At 35.8% G+C, this 14,987-nt stretch overlaps 1 protein-coding gene across 4 annotated transcripts; it reads left to right on the top strand.

Moving 5' to 3' along the window:
• The first annotated feature begins 392 nt into the window (after positions 1-392).
• On the top strand, positions 393-14,494 carry LOC141720356 (vacuolar protein sorting-associated protein 9A-like). 4 transcript variants are annotated; one of them, XM_074522711.1, is made up of 5 exons: positions 393-615; positions 812-959; positions 2,009-2,179; positions 12,796-12,936; positions 13,381-14,494. In XM_074522711.1, exons 1-5 carry the CDS (start codon positions 506-508, stop codon positions 14,032-14,034), a joined length of 1,224 nt encoding a protein of 407 aa, XP_074378812.1. In that variant the 5' UTR covers positions 393-505; the 3' UTR covers positions 14,035-14,494. The 4 variants fall into 4 exon arrangements, with proteins under 4 accessions (XP_074378812.1, XP_074378815.1, XP_074378814.1 ...); XM_074522713.1 differs by having other exon boundaries at positions 480-615; positions 820-954; XM_074522712.1 differs by having other exon boundaries at positions 483-615; positions 812-954.
• The last annotated feature ends 493 nt before the right edge of the window (positions 14,495-14,987 follow it).

Below are 14,987 nucleotides of genomic sequence, written 5' to 3'. Positions count from 1 at the left end.
CAAAAACTACCATCTTTTCAATAGAACTTGTAAGAATTGCAGCTGCAACTCTCATCCACGATCAAAATCTACTATTACAACATCACATTTGATCTGAAATGACGTCGCAAATTAAATAGTAACTACACAGTCAACCCTTTGAAGTCTAGGAATTAATAGTATATGACTTAATTATTTTTTAAACTAAAGAAATATATATAATATAATTATCTTGACGGTTGATTTATAGGTGATTCAATGACTATAAATAATTTTTTGATTGAATATATATTTGATTCTCTTTCAAGTTAAATTCTTATAAAATATATTAAGATCTTTTAACACGATCTTACTCAGTAATAAAATTTTAGAATTATTTCAAACAAATTTTCCCGGTTTTCCCCCCTAGTTCATTATTGAGATAAAGAGAACAATTTCAGGGAAAAAGAAAAAGGCATAAAAGGAAAATAAGAAACTCATAAGAATAGACTTTGCAATTGCATTCATTCTCCGGTGTGGTTAGGATATGGACGACGGCGGCGGTATTAGGTCGTCGACGACACCACTCACCTGGCACGACTTCCTTGAGCGTATGCGCCATCCCTCTGCTTCCGATTTCGTCAAATCTATCAAAAGGTACTAAATCCTTTCATGTCCTTTTTTTTAAATATATATATTTACCCCCATTCAATTCAATTCAATTATATGATTGATTTGTATTTGAATTTGATTCTCTATGGTATATAATAACCTCTTTTTAATTATGTGAACATGGTTTTTAAATCGTTCCTGCCAATCACAGCTCTAACTTTACAATTTCTAACTTCTCAAGTTTTATAGTTTCCTTGTTTAACAATGCTCCCCATCCAGAGAGGGACAGTGCCGCTGTACAGGATTTTCTTAGCAAAATGGAAGCTGCTTTTAGGGCTCATTCCCTTTGGGCGGCTTGTTTTGAGGAAGAGTTGGATAGTGCTGGTAAAGTCAGTTCAGCTCTTCCCATTTTTTTTTATATATATTTTGCAATTACAGAAGTAACTTATCGCAGTTTGTACTCTATATTTCCATCCCCCCTTCCATTACCACTAAATTCAAGAATTACCTATATTGGTATGTCTTTTGGAACCAGTGTGATAGGAACCAACAACCATAACAATGCCTGTGTATTCAAGTTAGAGATATTAGCTGCTCACAGTGACAAATGTTTTTTGTCTCTTTGTGCTCAGAAAGGATCCTAAGATAAATATAGGAAGTCAGGCTAAACTTAGAAAATTGTGCTGTATATTCCAATCAGCGGTTTGCACGAATAAAAATAATTAAATAATTCTAGCGAGTCTTCTTTGTTATATAAGTAGCGGTTGCACAAATAAAGATATTTCCTTTATTAACAAATGACAGGGATTATTTAATTTGCCCATGTCACTGAAATTTTATTCCTATTGGCCCATTACTTCTACGCTGGCATCTTAGTGCCTCTGGAGTTTCTACACAACAGCTAAACCTCAATAAATGAATACCCTTGGGACCGAAATATTTTATTCATTAATCGAGATTATTCATTTATCGAGGTCAAAATACATCGTCTCTATTATGTTGGGATTGAGAAAATATTCATTTCACTAGATTATTCGTTTATCAAATATTCATATATCGAGGTTTCACTGAATATTCATTTTGGCTGCTGATATTTAATTGTAGTCTTACGGCAACTCCTTTTTTTTAATCTTGGTAAAGGTCTAACAGAATTTTAAACGCTCGCGTACACATGTACCCACTCAAGCTGAACCCCTAACCTCTAATTACCAAGAAAAGAGGGGTGTTCGCTAGGCTAGGCTTTGTAAATGCCATGTTTTATTAGTTCGCATTAAATGTTAAGTATCTGCAACCCTTGCTTCTCTTAATTGCAGTTTTCCGCGGAGTCACTTTTATCATTACTTATGCTTATATCTTATTAATGAAACAATGTATTATTATTTTTTGTATGTTGAGTTCCTAATGTTTTCATTAACTTGCTTATAACTAAAATATTCAGGGACCGGAGAAGTATGTAATGACAAAGTTATTTACTCGTGTCTATGCTTCACTTCCAGAAGAGGTAAATGAGGACAACCAACTCCACCACAAGGTAGCTCTAATACAGCAATTCATCCGCCCCGAGAATTTGGATATCCAGCCAATTTACCAAAATGAAACCGCATGGTTGGTGAGTTTCCGAAGTTTATTTAAAATTCTTTTTAACTGTTGGTATGTAGTTTTTGGAACATATCACTTTTTTTTGGTTTACAATGGTCCATGAGCATATTACAAAGATGAGCCCTATCACGTCATTAAGTGGCATTGTGGCTTAAACAGAGAATTAGATAATTACCAATCAATCAGTGGCTGATACAAAAACAGACACAGATATGTTAGGTCACACACACTGTAGAAGAGGGTTGAATACAGTGTTTACTACAATCAAATCGAATTAAGAACACAAGTATGAAACACAGATTTTATTCAACACAATAAACTCTGTTACAAAGAACTGTTCTCTCTCAGTGATGAACAAATATCACGAGAGCTGCTAGGGTTATAATGAATAATATTCTCGAATTTGATAACACATATAGTGTAAACCCTATGTCTGTGTTTATATACTACACAGTTACAAGATAATCTTCTAATTGATATCGAATATAATTCTGCTTCCTAATATATATCAACTAGTTATCTTTTCTTCCAAGTATTCTATTCTTCATAGAATTCTTCTCCATGCATATCTCTTCTTATGTTTATCTTGATCTTCTTTCCTTTCAATCAGCCGCCTTCCTTATCTGAACGTCTCCTTAAGTCCTGATATTATCTCCTGATAAATATCTCATGATAACTTAAGTTCTGACAACTTAAGTTCTGATATCTTAAGTCCTAACTTCAGTATAAGTACTGATTTCCAGTTAAGTCCTGAAATTTCCTGTTAGTTAAGATCTGAAAACTAAACACAAATCATCATTAGACATGACATCACAAATATATCTAACAATCTCCCCCAACTTGTAAATTAGCATAATATACAAGTTCAACAGATATTTGATGATGTCAAAAATATTAAGTACAAATGCATGAGAATTTGACTAGATAACTACAACTTACAGTCCTTGTAGCTTTACCATCCTTAAAGTTTGATATCAGCTTCAGTCTGTATATCCTTCAAAATTTAAGCAGTTATAGATCTTTGACTTGACTTCAATTTCTGATCTCTTTGATATCAAGAGTTGTTCTGAGATAGTTCTTCAACATACATCTCTCAGCATATTCAAGTTCATTGACCATCCTCCTTTTAGCATTTTTCAGTTCAACTGTATCTTCATCAGTTTGAAAGATAGCAGCCCTGAGATCATTTATTTTAGCTTTTCTTATATCCTGATCCAGTCTGATGATATAGGCTTTATCAGACTCTAGATTGAATTCAAGTCCCTTAATACCAAAAAATGTAGTGATGATTTTAGTAGTATTAGGCTTCATTTCAACAATATCTCCACTGTGAGATCTGTACTTAGGACAGTATGAGCTGTCAGACTTTACAGAGTAAAGCTTCTTCTGTCTTTGAATATTTGATTTTAAATAACTTGCAGCACCATTTGTTGATCTGTTTTTCACTTGAAGTAGAAATAGAACATGTTCCAGTTCTTCATAATACTTCAATGGAATAGCATTCTCCCTGATCTGGAATACCCTCCCATCTGTCATAAAGTATAACATGATATCTTCTTTCAAAACAGAGTGGTAAATCATTTGTACAGATTCAAGTTGATTCAATCTCTCAGGAGTTGCTCCTACTCCTGGTTCACTTAAGAAAGTTGGATCATTGGTAGTGTTGTTTACTCTCTTCTCTTTAGAACTACCCAATCCTGATTTGTCTCTTGCTTCCTTTCCTTAAACAACTCTTGCTTCAAAACCACTTGATGTAGTCTTCAAAGGTTGAGTCTGTTGAGTTTTAGTGAATCCTGGTAGTAGCATCTTTGAAGGTTTAACATGAGCAATGTCAGAGGTTTCCTTTTCTTTATCTTCTGATATCAAGCCAACTTGAGCTATGTTAGAGGTTGCTTGCTTCACTGTAATATCAGAATTTACTGTCCTGATCTTGAACAACATGAGCTATGTCAGAGGTTGTTTGAATATCCTTTTTCTTCAAAATCAGACTAGCATCTTCATCAGATTTTGTCTCCAGATCCATGATTGGCATATATACCTTTACAGGTTCATCAATTTTTGCTTTGCCCTTGGATCTAGAATCTACCTCCACTTGTGATTTGACCTTGGTTGCCTCAGAAATTGACTTTTCTTTTATCACAATGCCCTTAGGCTTAGGTGGCTTATTTTTCATGACTTGAGCTTTAGACTTTGACTTGATATTTTCTGCTTTAAGTCTGACTTCTTCTTCCTTCAGACTTTCAATATCCATGCCTGGATTGTCCTTTAGGAAAAGTCTTTTGGAAATCTCTTCATCATGTTCCAGAGTTTGATCACTAAGACTTATTCTTTTACCAGTATCAGAACTTATTATTCTCCCAGTATCAGAACTTGTTTTTTGACTTGTAGTTCCAGCTTTGCTTGATGAAAAACCTTTGCCTTGACCATGACCTCTACCCGTTCCAGAGTTTCCCTGCTCATCATTTCCATCATCCTTACCCTTCAGTACTTGACTAGATTTGTATTTGGACTTAATCAATTTCTCTCCCTTTTTGGCATCAGCAGGTAGAAGAAGAGAGACAAGCAATTCCACCGAGGATTGGATCTTATTGAGTTGAGTTTGCTGAGAAGCTTGATTCTTTAGAATTTCAGAAATCTGATCTTGTTGCTTCTCCCGAGTCTTTTCAATATACCCAATTCGGTCAAAGACTGGCTTGAAAAATCTGTTCTTTTCCAATTTTACATTCATTTCTTGCTGGATCAGTGATTCTTGAATTTTGTTCACCTCATTTATCAGCATTTCATCAGCTTTGGCCAGGTGCTCAGCAAGAATCTTTTCAGTAGGAACAAAACTAACTGTGTTCCATTCCTTAGTCCACTCCTTTCGTCTGGGAGTTTCACTCCAAAATACTGGTGCATCCTCTCTAACAAACTTCTTGATCAAATCAGCTTTATTAACTGTTTGTTGAGGTGCATGTCCAGATGGACCAGCTGCATCAGCATCTATATTTGTAGCAGCTTCACCAGTAATTTCAGAATTGTCAGCATCAGAACTTACAGAGCCTGCAGTTTCAACATCCTCTGATAGAATAACAGTATATGAGGCTATAGAGGTTTTAACATAATCCTTTAAATTCTGATATGCAACTAAGTTCTGATCAACATCCAAATTTTGATGCCCACTTTCAATCTGATCTTCATCATTTAAATACAAAACTGGTGGTGTTGGAATGTCTGCATTGAAATCAGCATCCAAAATTGGTGTTGTTGGTGGAGTGAGTTGAGTTGGTGGAGCTTCCAAGTACAGAACCTCAGGCACAACCAAGTTATGTATGTCTATTTCAGCACTTGTACCTGGGTCTTCAGCATGTACTGGATAAATTAGAGGAGACACAGGAGGTGTAGGCACTTGTTCAGGAATATCCTCTTGCTCTTGAATAAGAGACTTTTGAGCTTGAGTAAAGTCTGATTCAGCTGTGGGAAGTATTCAATTACTATAGGTTCTGTTGGGATCAGAGATTCCTGACCCCCTTCCTTAGCTGCTTCTTCCAGAACTTCTTCAGAGTGTGATGATTTACTTACAGCCCTCCTGGCTCTTTGTTTTTTAAGTCTCTTTGCTGAAGTTGAGATTTTGGGAGCTTCATCATCAGAATTTAGCTTTCTAAGCCTTTTGAGGGGCCTAGAACTCCCAGTTTCAGTATATTTCTGAGAAGAGATCTTCTCAGCTTCTACAACAACAGGTTCTGATATTGGAACCTATTCCTCATTATCTGACTCATCTCTCAGAACAATTCTCCTTCTCTTCTGTTGAGACTGAGGTACTATCTTAGTCCTCTTGGGTTTTGAAGATGAAGGCTTCACTGGATGTGCTGAAGGTTGAGGTTGAGATGACTGTGTTGGTTTGTAATATGTCCTAATGGAGGGGTGAGTTGGTTGAGGTTGAGAAGTTGGAGGTGTTTGTGTAGTTATGGTAGGTGCGGATGAAGATTGGGTTGGTTTTGATGAGTTGGTGGGTTGGACATCAGGATAGACAGATGTATATGCTTGTGGATCAGCATTTACCAAGATCTGTTTTACTGACTGAGGAATCTGTAAGGGTCTCAGCACTTGTTTCTTATTGTCAGCATTTAACAAATCATTAAAAACCCTTTTTGCAAGCTTAAAGGGTGGAATTAAATCACTGTATAGTTGGGGTTCATCAGCACAACAAAAAGTATATATAAGCTGACAGAATCTAGCAAAGTATAGTACATTCCTATCCTCTGTCATCCTATCCCCTATGAAACCTAGCACAACACTTGCAAAATCAAAATGAGTTTGATGAATAAGGGCATACCCGATTTGCTGACTCATGATGGGAATAACATCAAAGTTGGAGCATTTATTGGCGAATGCCTTTGTGATACAATCAAAGAAAAAGCTCCATTCATTTTTGATATTTGATCTTTTCAGTTGACCCAGCTTTCCCAAACTTTTCTCATAGCCCAGACTGGCCATAAGCTGCTGTAAACAGGATCCTCCAATGTTGAGAATGTACAACCTTCAAGTAAGTGGAGAGCTTTACGAACTGCTCCTGGAGTAACAACATGCTCGATATCTCCTGATGTGAAAACAATGCTTGGAGTACCAGTAGCACAACCATTATCGAAAATCCCAGTTCGCCAAAATGTCAGAACTTGTTTGCTTGAAATAGTTTGAGGTTGGGTCAAAGCATACCCAATCTCACTATTGGCTAATAAATCTTGCACAAAGTGTAGATCTGATGGAGCTTCAGCCTTGTTCAGGATTGCAGCATAGTTATTTGGTATAAACTTGGCTCCATTAACAATTAAATCCTTGGGCACCATAAAAAATAAGTAAGAAATTAGTTTGCCTGAAAGGTGTTTGATGAAAAGTCTGTATAGAAAGCCGTCAGAAAATGTGAGAAAATAAGAAAAAGAGAGAGTGAATAGAATAGATATTTGAATAAAAGATTTGAAAATCTTTTATCTCTTTTACTTAGACAACCCACGTGACAACAGTTATTGAGAAGTGGAACAGACCTTTACACCTGTCAGCCATGCAGCAGTTAAGACAAAAGTTAATGGGCACGGTAAATAAGTAATGATTACATTGCACGTGTAGGTTTTCAAGACATACACGATAACCACCAAACCAAAATGATTATGACTGCTTTATCTCACTTAAACCAATATTCTGAAAAATATGACCGTTCAAGTAATGACCAAAAATAAATCAAGTAAATAAATACTGCCACGTCAGCATCAGAACTTGATTATTATCAGAATTTAAAAGTCATCAGAATATGGCTCCTTTACTCGAAAAGTGAATGTTTATTTCTGTAATTCTTCACACAAATACTGATATGGTGTCTTTCCATGCTTGTTGATAAGTGTTGCATTCTGAGTAAAACAAGCAGTCTGCACAGCTTCAGCCCAAAAATAGGTTGGTAACTTTGCTTCATCAAGCATAGTTCGTGCAACTTCAATAAGAGTTCTATTCTTTCTTTCAACAACTCCATTTTGCTATGGAGTTCCAGGAGCAGAAAATTCCTGCTTGATTCCATGGTCTTTGCAGAACTCTTCCATAATCAAATTCTTGAACTCAGTGCCATTATCACTTATTATTTTCACAGAGTCTTTAACCAATTTATCCAGTTGTTTAACATGATTAATCAAGATAGATGTAGTTTCACTTTTTGTGTGCAAGAAATACATCCATGTGTATCTGGTGAACTTATCCACTATGACCATAACATATTTCTTTTTTACAATAGACATGACATTTACTGGACCAAATAGATCAACATATAGTAGGTGATAAGGCTCAAGAATTGAAGATTCAGTCTTGCTCTTCAATGAGGATTTTCTTTGTTTTGCCTTTTGACATGAATCACAAAGACCATCAGGAGCAAATACTGATTTTGGCAGTCCTCTCACATGATCTTTCTTGACTAGTTCATTTATATTGCTGAAATTTAAATGAGAGAGTTTTTTATGCCAATCTCAGTTTTGTTCAACTGATGCTCTGCTTAACAGACAGATTGCAGAACCATAAGAACTTGTTGAAAGTTTGGCTTCATAAATGTTACCATGCCTGTATCCCTTTAGAACAACTTTGCCTGTAGATTTTTTTACAACTTCACAGTGTTCTTCAAAAAAATCCATATGATAACCTCTGTCACAGATTTGACTAACACTCAGCAGATTGTGTTTAAGTCCTGAGACTAGAACTACTTTTTCAATGATGACATTCCCAAGATTGATATTGTCATATCCTAGAGTTTTTCCCATGTTGCCATCTCCATAAGAACACCTGGGCCAGCTTTCTCCACAAAGTCTGATAGCAGAGCTTTATTTCCAGTCATATGTCCTGAACATCCACTGTCCAGAACTAGGATGTTTTTCCTGTTGCCATGCAATCACAAAGACCACTAATGATTAGTTTGAAGGACCCAGACTTGCTTGGATCCTTTGGCCTTATTAAGTTTGTTAACATTTGCAGCGGATTTAACATCAGAGTTTATGTTAACATTTTTCTTATCAGAATTTACAGTATCAGACTTTGGATCAGAACTTACACTAGAAGGAACAATGCTAACTTTCTTTAAAGAAGGTTTTATTTGATAATAATCATAGTACAAACTATGATATTCCTTACAAGTATAAATGGAATGCCATAAACTACCACAATGAAAATAAGGATTTTGTGGCCTATATCTAACAGACTGACTCTTAACTCCTGATTTTGAAGGTAAGGAGTTTATGTTTTTATTCTTCCTGCAAAAAGAGGCCAGATGGTTAGAATTTTCACAGTTATAACATTTCTTTCTAGGAGCATTAGGAACAGGCTTATAATCATTGTTTTTATTCACAACTTCCTTTCCATTCCTATTTTTCCTAGGTGGCTTTACCTTGTTTACATTCTTAACTTCTTTCAGCTTATGCTTAAGCTGCTTCTTTGTCATTAAGCCTATATTAACTTCAGTTGACTTATTCTGTTTTGGTTTGTCAGAAGTTAATTTCTCTTTAACTTCTGATTTATCAATATCAGACTTTACAGCTACAAACTTAGCAGGATTTACCTTTGGCTTTTGTTTAACAACTATAGGCTCAATTTCTACAGTTCCTTTATTATTCTTATCATCTCCATAACCTAAGTCCTCTTTCCAATTTCCACTACTTAACAAATTCTGAGTTGTTCTGCCAGAGTTAGTCCAAGTCCTGATAATCTTTCTTTCCTTTTCTAACTCAGTTTTTAGAGATTCATTCATTTTAAGCACTTCATCTCTAACATAGAAAGAATCATCTCTATCTTTCTGAGTTTGATGGAACATAACTAACTCTTTTTCTAAATAATCATTCCTCTTTTTATAAGCAAGATTTTCAGAAGTTAATCTTTCGCATGTTAAAGTTTGATCTCTGTAACTAATAAACATGGTTTTAAGATATAATCTCAACTCAGTAATATCATCAGTATGAAAAGTATAAGTTGTTTGAGATACCTTCAATTCAGCAGTTTCAGAACTGCTATCAACATTTGCCATCAAGGCATAGTTCACCTCACTTTCAGAATCTGAAGTGTTTGTCCAGCTTTTCTTCTTTGTGACAAGAGCCTTGCCTTTGTCACTTTTTCCTTTCTTGGAATCAGGAGATATGTGGCCTTTCTCACCACAGTTGTAGTATTTGACATTTGAGTAATCTCCTCTGTCAGACTTTCCTCATTTGCCTTCAGATTTTCTGAAACCTTTCTTATCAGAACTTGCACCTTTCCTGGAAAACTTCTTTCCCCTTCTGAATTTCCTGTATGCAATCTTTGTGATTCCTTTCACCATAAGAGCATACAGCTTTATCATCTCTTCATCAGGGTCCATCTCAGATAGACTTTTAGTTTCTGAATCCTCATCACTATCAGAACTTAATGACTCAGTATCAGACTTTGTGATTAGAGTCTTTCCTTTGTCTTTCTTTGAGACAGCCACTTTAGGGGATTCTCCTCAGCCTTAAGAGCAACTGTCCTTGACTTTCTCCCATGCCTCTTGCTTTTTTGATCCATCTCAAGTTCATGAGTTTTGAGCATACCATAAATTTCATTAAGAGTAGTTTCATCAAGAGCATAGTTGTCTCTTTTAGTAGTTGCCTTCAAGTCCCAACTTTCAGGAAGAGCTAAAAGGAATTTAAGTTTAGTATCTTCAAGATCATATTCCTTATCCACCAGTGACAGATCATTCAAGAGTTTGACAAATCTGTCATATAAACCAGTTAATGACTCATCAGGTCTTGAGTCAAAGTGCTCATACTCTTGAGTGAGTATAGTCCTCCTGTTCTTCTTAATTGAATCAGTTCTCTCACATCTTATCTCCAAGGCATCCCATATCTCCTTTGCAGTCTTGCAGTTAATTACCCTGTTTGACATGACATTATCAATGACACTATGCAGCAAATGCCTTACCTTTGCATTCTTTGCAATAGATGAGATATCTTCAGCTGTATATTCACTTTTCTCCTTTGGTACAGTCTTTGCTGGCTGATCTGCAAATACAACAGAGAACTTGGTTGGTTTATGTGGTCCTTCATTAATTCTGTCAAGGTATTCTGGATCTGTAGCTTCCAGAAACATAGACATCCTCACCTTCCATATGGGATACTCAGAAGGTTTTAGTATGGGAACCCTAATAATCTCATATCGATTATGGATTTGAGTCTTTGGAGTTTTTTCAGTTTTGGTGGGCTTGGTTGGAGTTTGTGATTCTTCAGACATGATTGTTTTTGGATCTTTACTGTATGTATGTTAACAGATTGCTCTGATATCACTTGTTAGGTCACACACACTGTAGAAGGGAGTTGAATACAGTGTTTACTACAATCAAATCGAATTAAGAACACAAGTATGAAACATAGATTTTATTCAACACAATAAACTCTTTTACAAAGAACTGTTCTCTCTCAGTGATGAACAAATATCACGAGAGCTGCTAGGGTTACAATGAATAATATTCTCGAATTTGATAACACATATAATGTAAACCCTATGTCTGTATTTATATACTACACAATTACAAGATAATCTTCTAATTGATATCGAATATAATTCTGCTTCCTAATATATATCAACTAGTTATCTTTTCTTCCAAGTATTCTTTTCTTCATAGAATTGTTCTCCATGCATATCTCTTCTTATGTTTGTCTTGATCTTCTTTCCTTTCAATCAGCCGCCTTCCTTATCTGAACGTCTCCTTAAGTCATGATATTATCTCCCGATAAATATCTCCTGATAACTTAAGTTCTGACAACTTAAGTTCTGATATTTAAGTCCTGACTTCAGTATAAGTACTGATTTCCAGTTAAGTCCTGATTTGTCCTGTTAGTTAAGATCTGAAAACTAAACACAAATCATCATTAATCATTAGACATGACATCACAAATATATCTAACAAGATGCACTTCTAAAAATATTTTTTAAAAAAGTACTGCAAAAATACAAAAAAGTCAAAATGGGTTATTCGTAGTTGAACACGTATGAAAGTCATTTAACTCTATCCGATTCTGATTGGTGGACTCTAGATATGTTTTTCCTGCATCGTGACATTGTCTTTCGTTGCCTATTTAAAGTTGCTTTCGATCAAGACAATACAATTGCTTTGGGGGTGCATGTACTTCTAAGTTATTACTTCTAGGTGTTGTTCTGTTTTGCTTTGGAGAATTTATACTCCGTCGCTTAGCTCCTGTATGATGCATAAACCTAGCACTCTCAAATTATTCAAGGATATCAAAATTGGTAATCTACTCATAGGCACCTATGATCATATGGTGGTCCACACTTAAGTCCAAAGTGGTCTTCGGAGTGAGGAGACACGTCAGAATATGCGCAAATAAATTGATTTACATATAAGGCACATCTCCCAACACCTTAAGATTATCGGAGAGATGGTGCCTAACATTGTATTTGTACCTGACCACTGTGGCATGCGGTCTCTTCGAATTCTAGGTACACCAACAACTCTTCTATTTAATATGTGGATTTCGTTGCTTGTATTTAGTACTCTATTCGCAGACACTACCGATCTTCCGGTGCCTAAATTCGTTATTTGATCAATTCTAATGAGTAATGACTTTTAAGTAAGGGTTCGTATCAACACATCATGGTTGTTAGGTTGGCGAGTCGAGTCGACTACATAGTTGCCCCCCTTTAAAACCCTTTATGTTGTGTGACAGTTGGTGACATTACAAATGAACCATCCATAATAAGTGTATGAAAAGATAATGAATTCTAACAGCTTCAAGCTCAATGAAAAGCAATGGCCTCCTTTAAGGAACAAAATATGTGCACATTCAATGAGTAGTTAGTATGAGTTACTTGGTTTCAGATACAAACTTCACCATTTACAAAAGGGTTCTTTTCCTAGCTGTATAAGTCCCGTCAAAGGGAAAGTTGGTGTATCAGTGTGTTCAATTATTAATAAAAATGAAAGAGACTCTGCCAGTTTCTTTCACAGTAATTATATTTGATTCCTGTCTATTTCAGATTCTCATATTAGCAGCAACTAATCATTGTAGTTTTTGTATATGTGCTTAAATGTAGATTAGTGTGTAATCATACAATACATATGTTTTTGTTAGTCAAATCTCTGTAATTAACATGTACAAGGCACCAAGAGACAAACTTGTCTGCATCCTTAACTGTTGCAAAGTTATCAATAACCTGCTGCTCAATGCTTCCATTGCTTCGAATGAAAATCCTCCCGGAGCTGACGAATTTCTTCCTGTTCTTATTTATATTACAATGAAGGTGAACTATCTAACTCTGTATGATATAGTAGGTCTGTACGAATAAATTTGGTTGTTATTCATTTGGAAACAACATATATCTATCTTCAAAGGTCTACTTATATTGGTGCTTGATAAATGAAATTATAAACAGAGATCAAGATATTAGGTGCAGTGTGTAGGATATCACTGAGGAGATCTCCTGATTCTCGGTAGAAAAATTTGACTCAGCACACAATTTCCCTGAGTAAAGGAAGCAATACTTGCTAATCCACATCCATATCAGACTTCTTTATTGTCAGCAGTCAATCAGCAAGTCTTATTTTGTACCTTTACCCTCTAAACTCTATATGCAATCACTTGATTCTTCTTGCGTCGATTTCTTTATATCTGTGTTATTGATATGTACTATAAAAGCCTTTCCATTTACCAAGAAGGTAAGTTGATACTGATGGTCAGGATGCAGGCAAATCCTCCTCAACTACACTCGAATTTGTTGTATATCCAACGTTACAGGAGTCAATCCCGTTTGGTATCAGAAGCAGCCTATTTTTTCACGAAAATGGTTTCTGCTGAGTCATTCATTATGAACATCGATGCGAAATCCCTCTCAATGGAAGATACTGAATTTGAAAAAAACATGGAATTTGCTCAAGCACTTCTCTTTGGTTCTTCAGACTCGGATAATATGCCTAGTCAAAGTGATCAGAGCGTTGGACAACATCAGGATACTAAGCATCTGGGCACGCAGACGCAGGTCCCACCTCAAACATTAGAAACTAAATCGAAGAATGAGAGATCCCATCCAAAAGATCCATATGCTTTGGATAAAGTTCCGTCAATCTCAGATCTGGAAAATCACGGAGCAAACATGCTTATGAAGGATGGAAACGCAACACAGGTCTTCATGGATTTCCCAAACTTGTATGCCAAGTCTGGTGATCTAACAATAAGTGACGTAGAGGAATTGCTAAATAACTACAAGCAACTAGTCTTTAAATATGTTTGTCTGTCTAAAGGAATGGGTGTTCCTGTTACACCTCCAACATCCTCGTTACAAACTCCATCAGAAGATCACACCAAAACTACGAAAGATCCTGAAGATAGCAGGACAGTGTAGCTCAATGATGAGGAAAATGAAAGCATTTCAACAGGATCCGAGGTGTCAGAAGTTGTTCCAAAGTTTGGGGAAGAGAAGTCAGGATATAAGTCCTCCCAAGATGAAGCTATTGCTTCTCAAGATGAGATAGGTACTGGGAATTCTTATAATTAGTTGCACGATAGACCACATGTTAGTAAACATATTTACCTGGTTATGATGAAAATAAATGTTGGAACTTCTGAATCACCTTTTGGATGAATTAGTTATATTTTCAAATTTTTTTTGCCAAGTGAATTAGTTATATTTTCTGTTATGTGTATCAAGCACAGCTGTTTGAAACTTTTGTCTATTTCCTCTACATTTAAAGTGTGCCGGACTAGGCAAACAATTGTTTCAACATACTGGAGTGTGGTAATTTAACGATGTACATCTACACTAGGGTTTTTGGTTTGAATGTATACGGCTCCATCTTTTTACATAGCACAATAATTTACCGCAATATGGGTATGCTGCTAGTTAGAATATCAAGGGATAGTCTGTTTCAGATTGTGAGATAGTTTGCTTCAACTTGTACCGAGATAATTTATTGCATTATGGTATGTATCCAGAAATGCACAAAAAACCCGGGTCCGAAAATCTGGTCCGACCGGATCTGATCAAAACCCGGTCAAGCCCGGCCCGGTTAAAGCACGGTCCGGTCCCGACCCGGGTTTCGGGCCTCGACGGACCCTATATTTTTAGGCAAAGCCCAGCCCGGCCCGGCCCGGTTAAAAACCTGGCCCGACCCGATTAAAAGCCCGAAAAAACCCGGTTATATTCTGATTATTTCTAATATATTTTCTTATATATTTATAAATTCACATTTAATAATATTATTTATATAATTTGTTGCATAAATAATGAATGAAGATATAATAAGTAAACTATATATATTTGGATATCATTGTTATCATAACAATGATAAAACGTAT

Source organism: Apium graveolens, chromosome 4, assembly GCF_009905375.1.
Source record: "Apium graveolens cultivar Ventura chromosome 4, ASM990537v1, whole genome shotgun sequence".
Lineage (NCBI taxonomy): Eukaryota > Viridiplantae > Streptophyta > Magnoliopsida > Apiales > Apiaceae > Apium > Apium graveolens.
Note: the sequence above shows the minus strand (reverse complement) of the source record. Positions and strands in the feature narration are given on the sequence as shown.

Coding starts and splice junctions, on each gene's coding strand:
- LOC141720356 (XM_074522711.1), top strand. CDS start 506: ATGGACGACGGCGGCGGTATTAGGTCGTCGACGACACCACTCACCTGG. Junction 616..811: donor TTCGTCAAATCTATCAAAAG/GTACTAAATCCT, acceptor TAACTTCTCAAG/TTTTATAGTTTCCTTGTTTA. Junction 2,180..12,795: donor AAAATGAAACCGCATGGTTG/GTGAGTTTCCGA, acceptor AACATGTACAAG/GCACCAAGAGACAAACTTGT.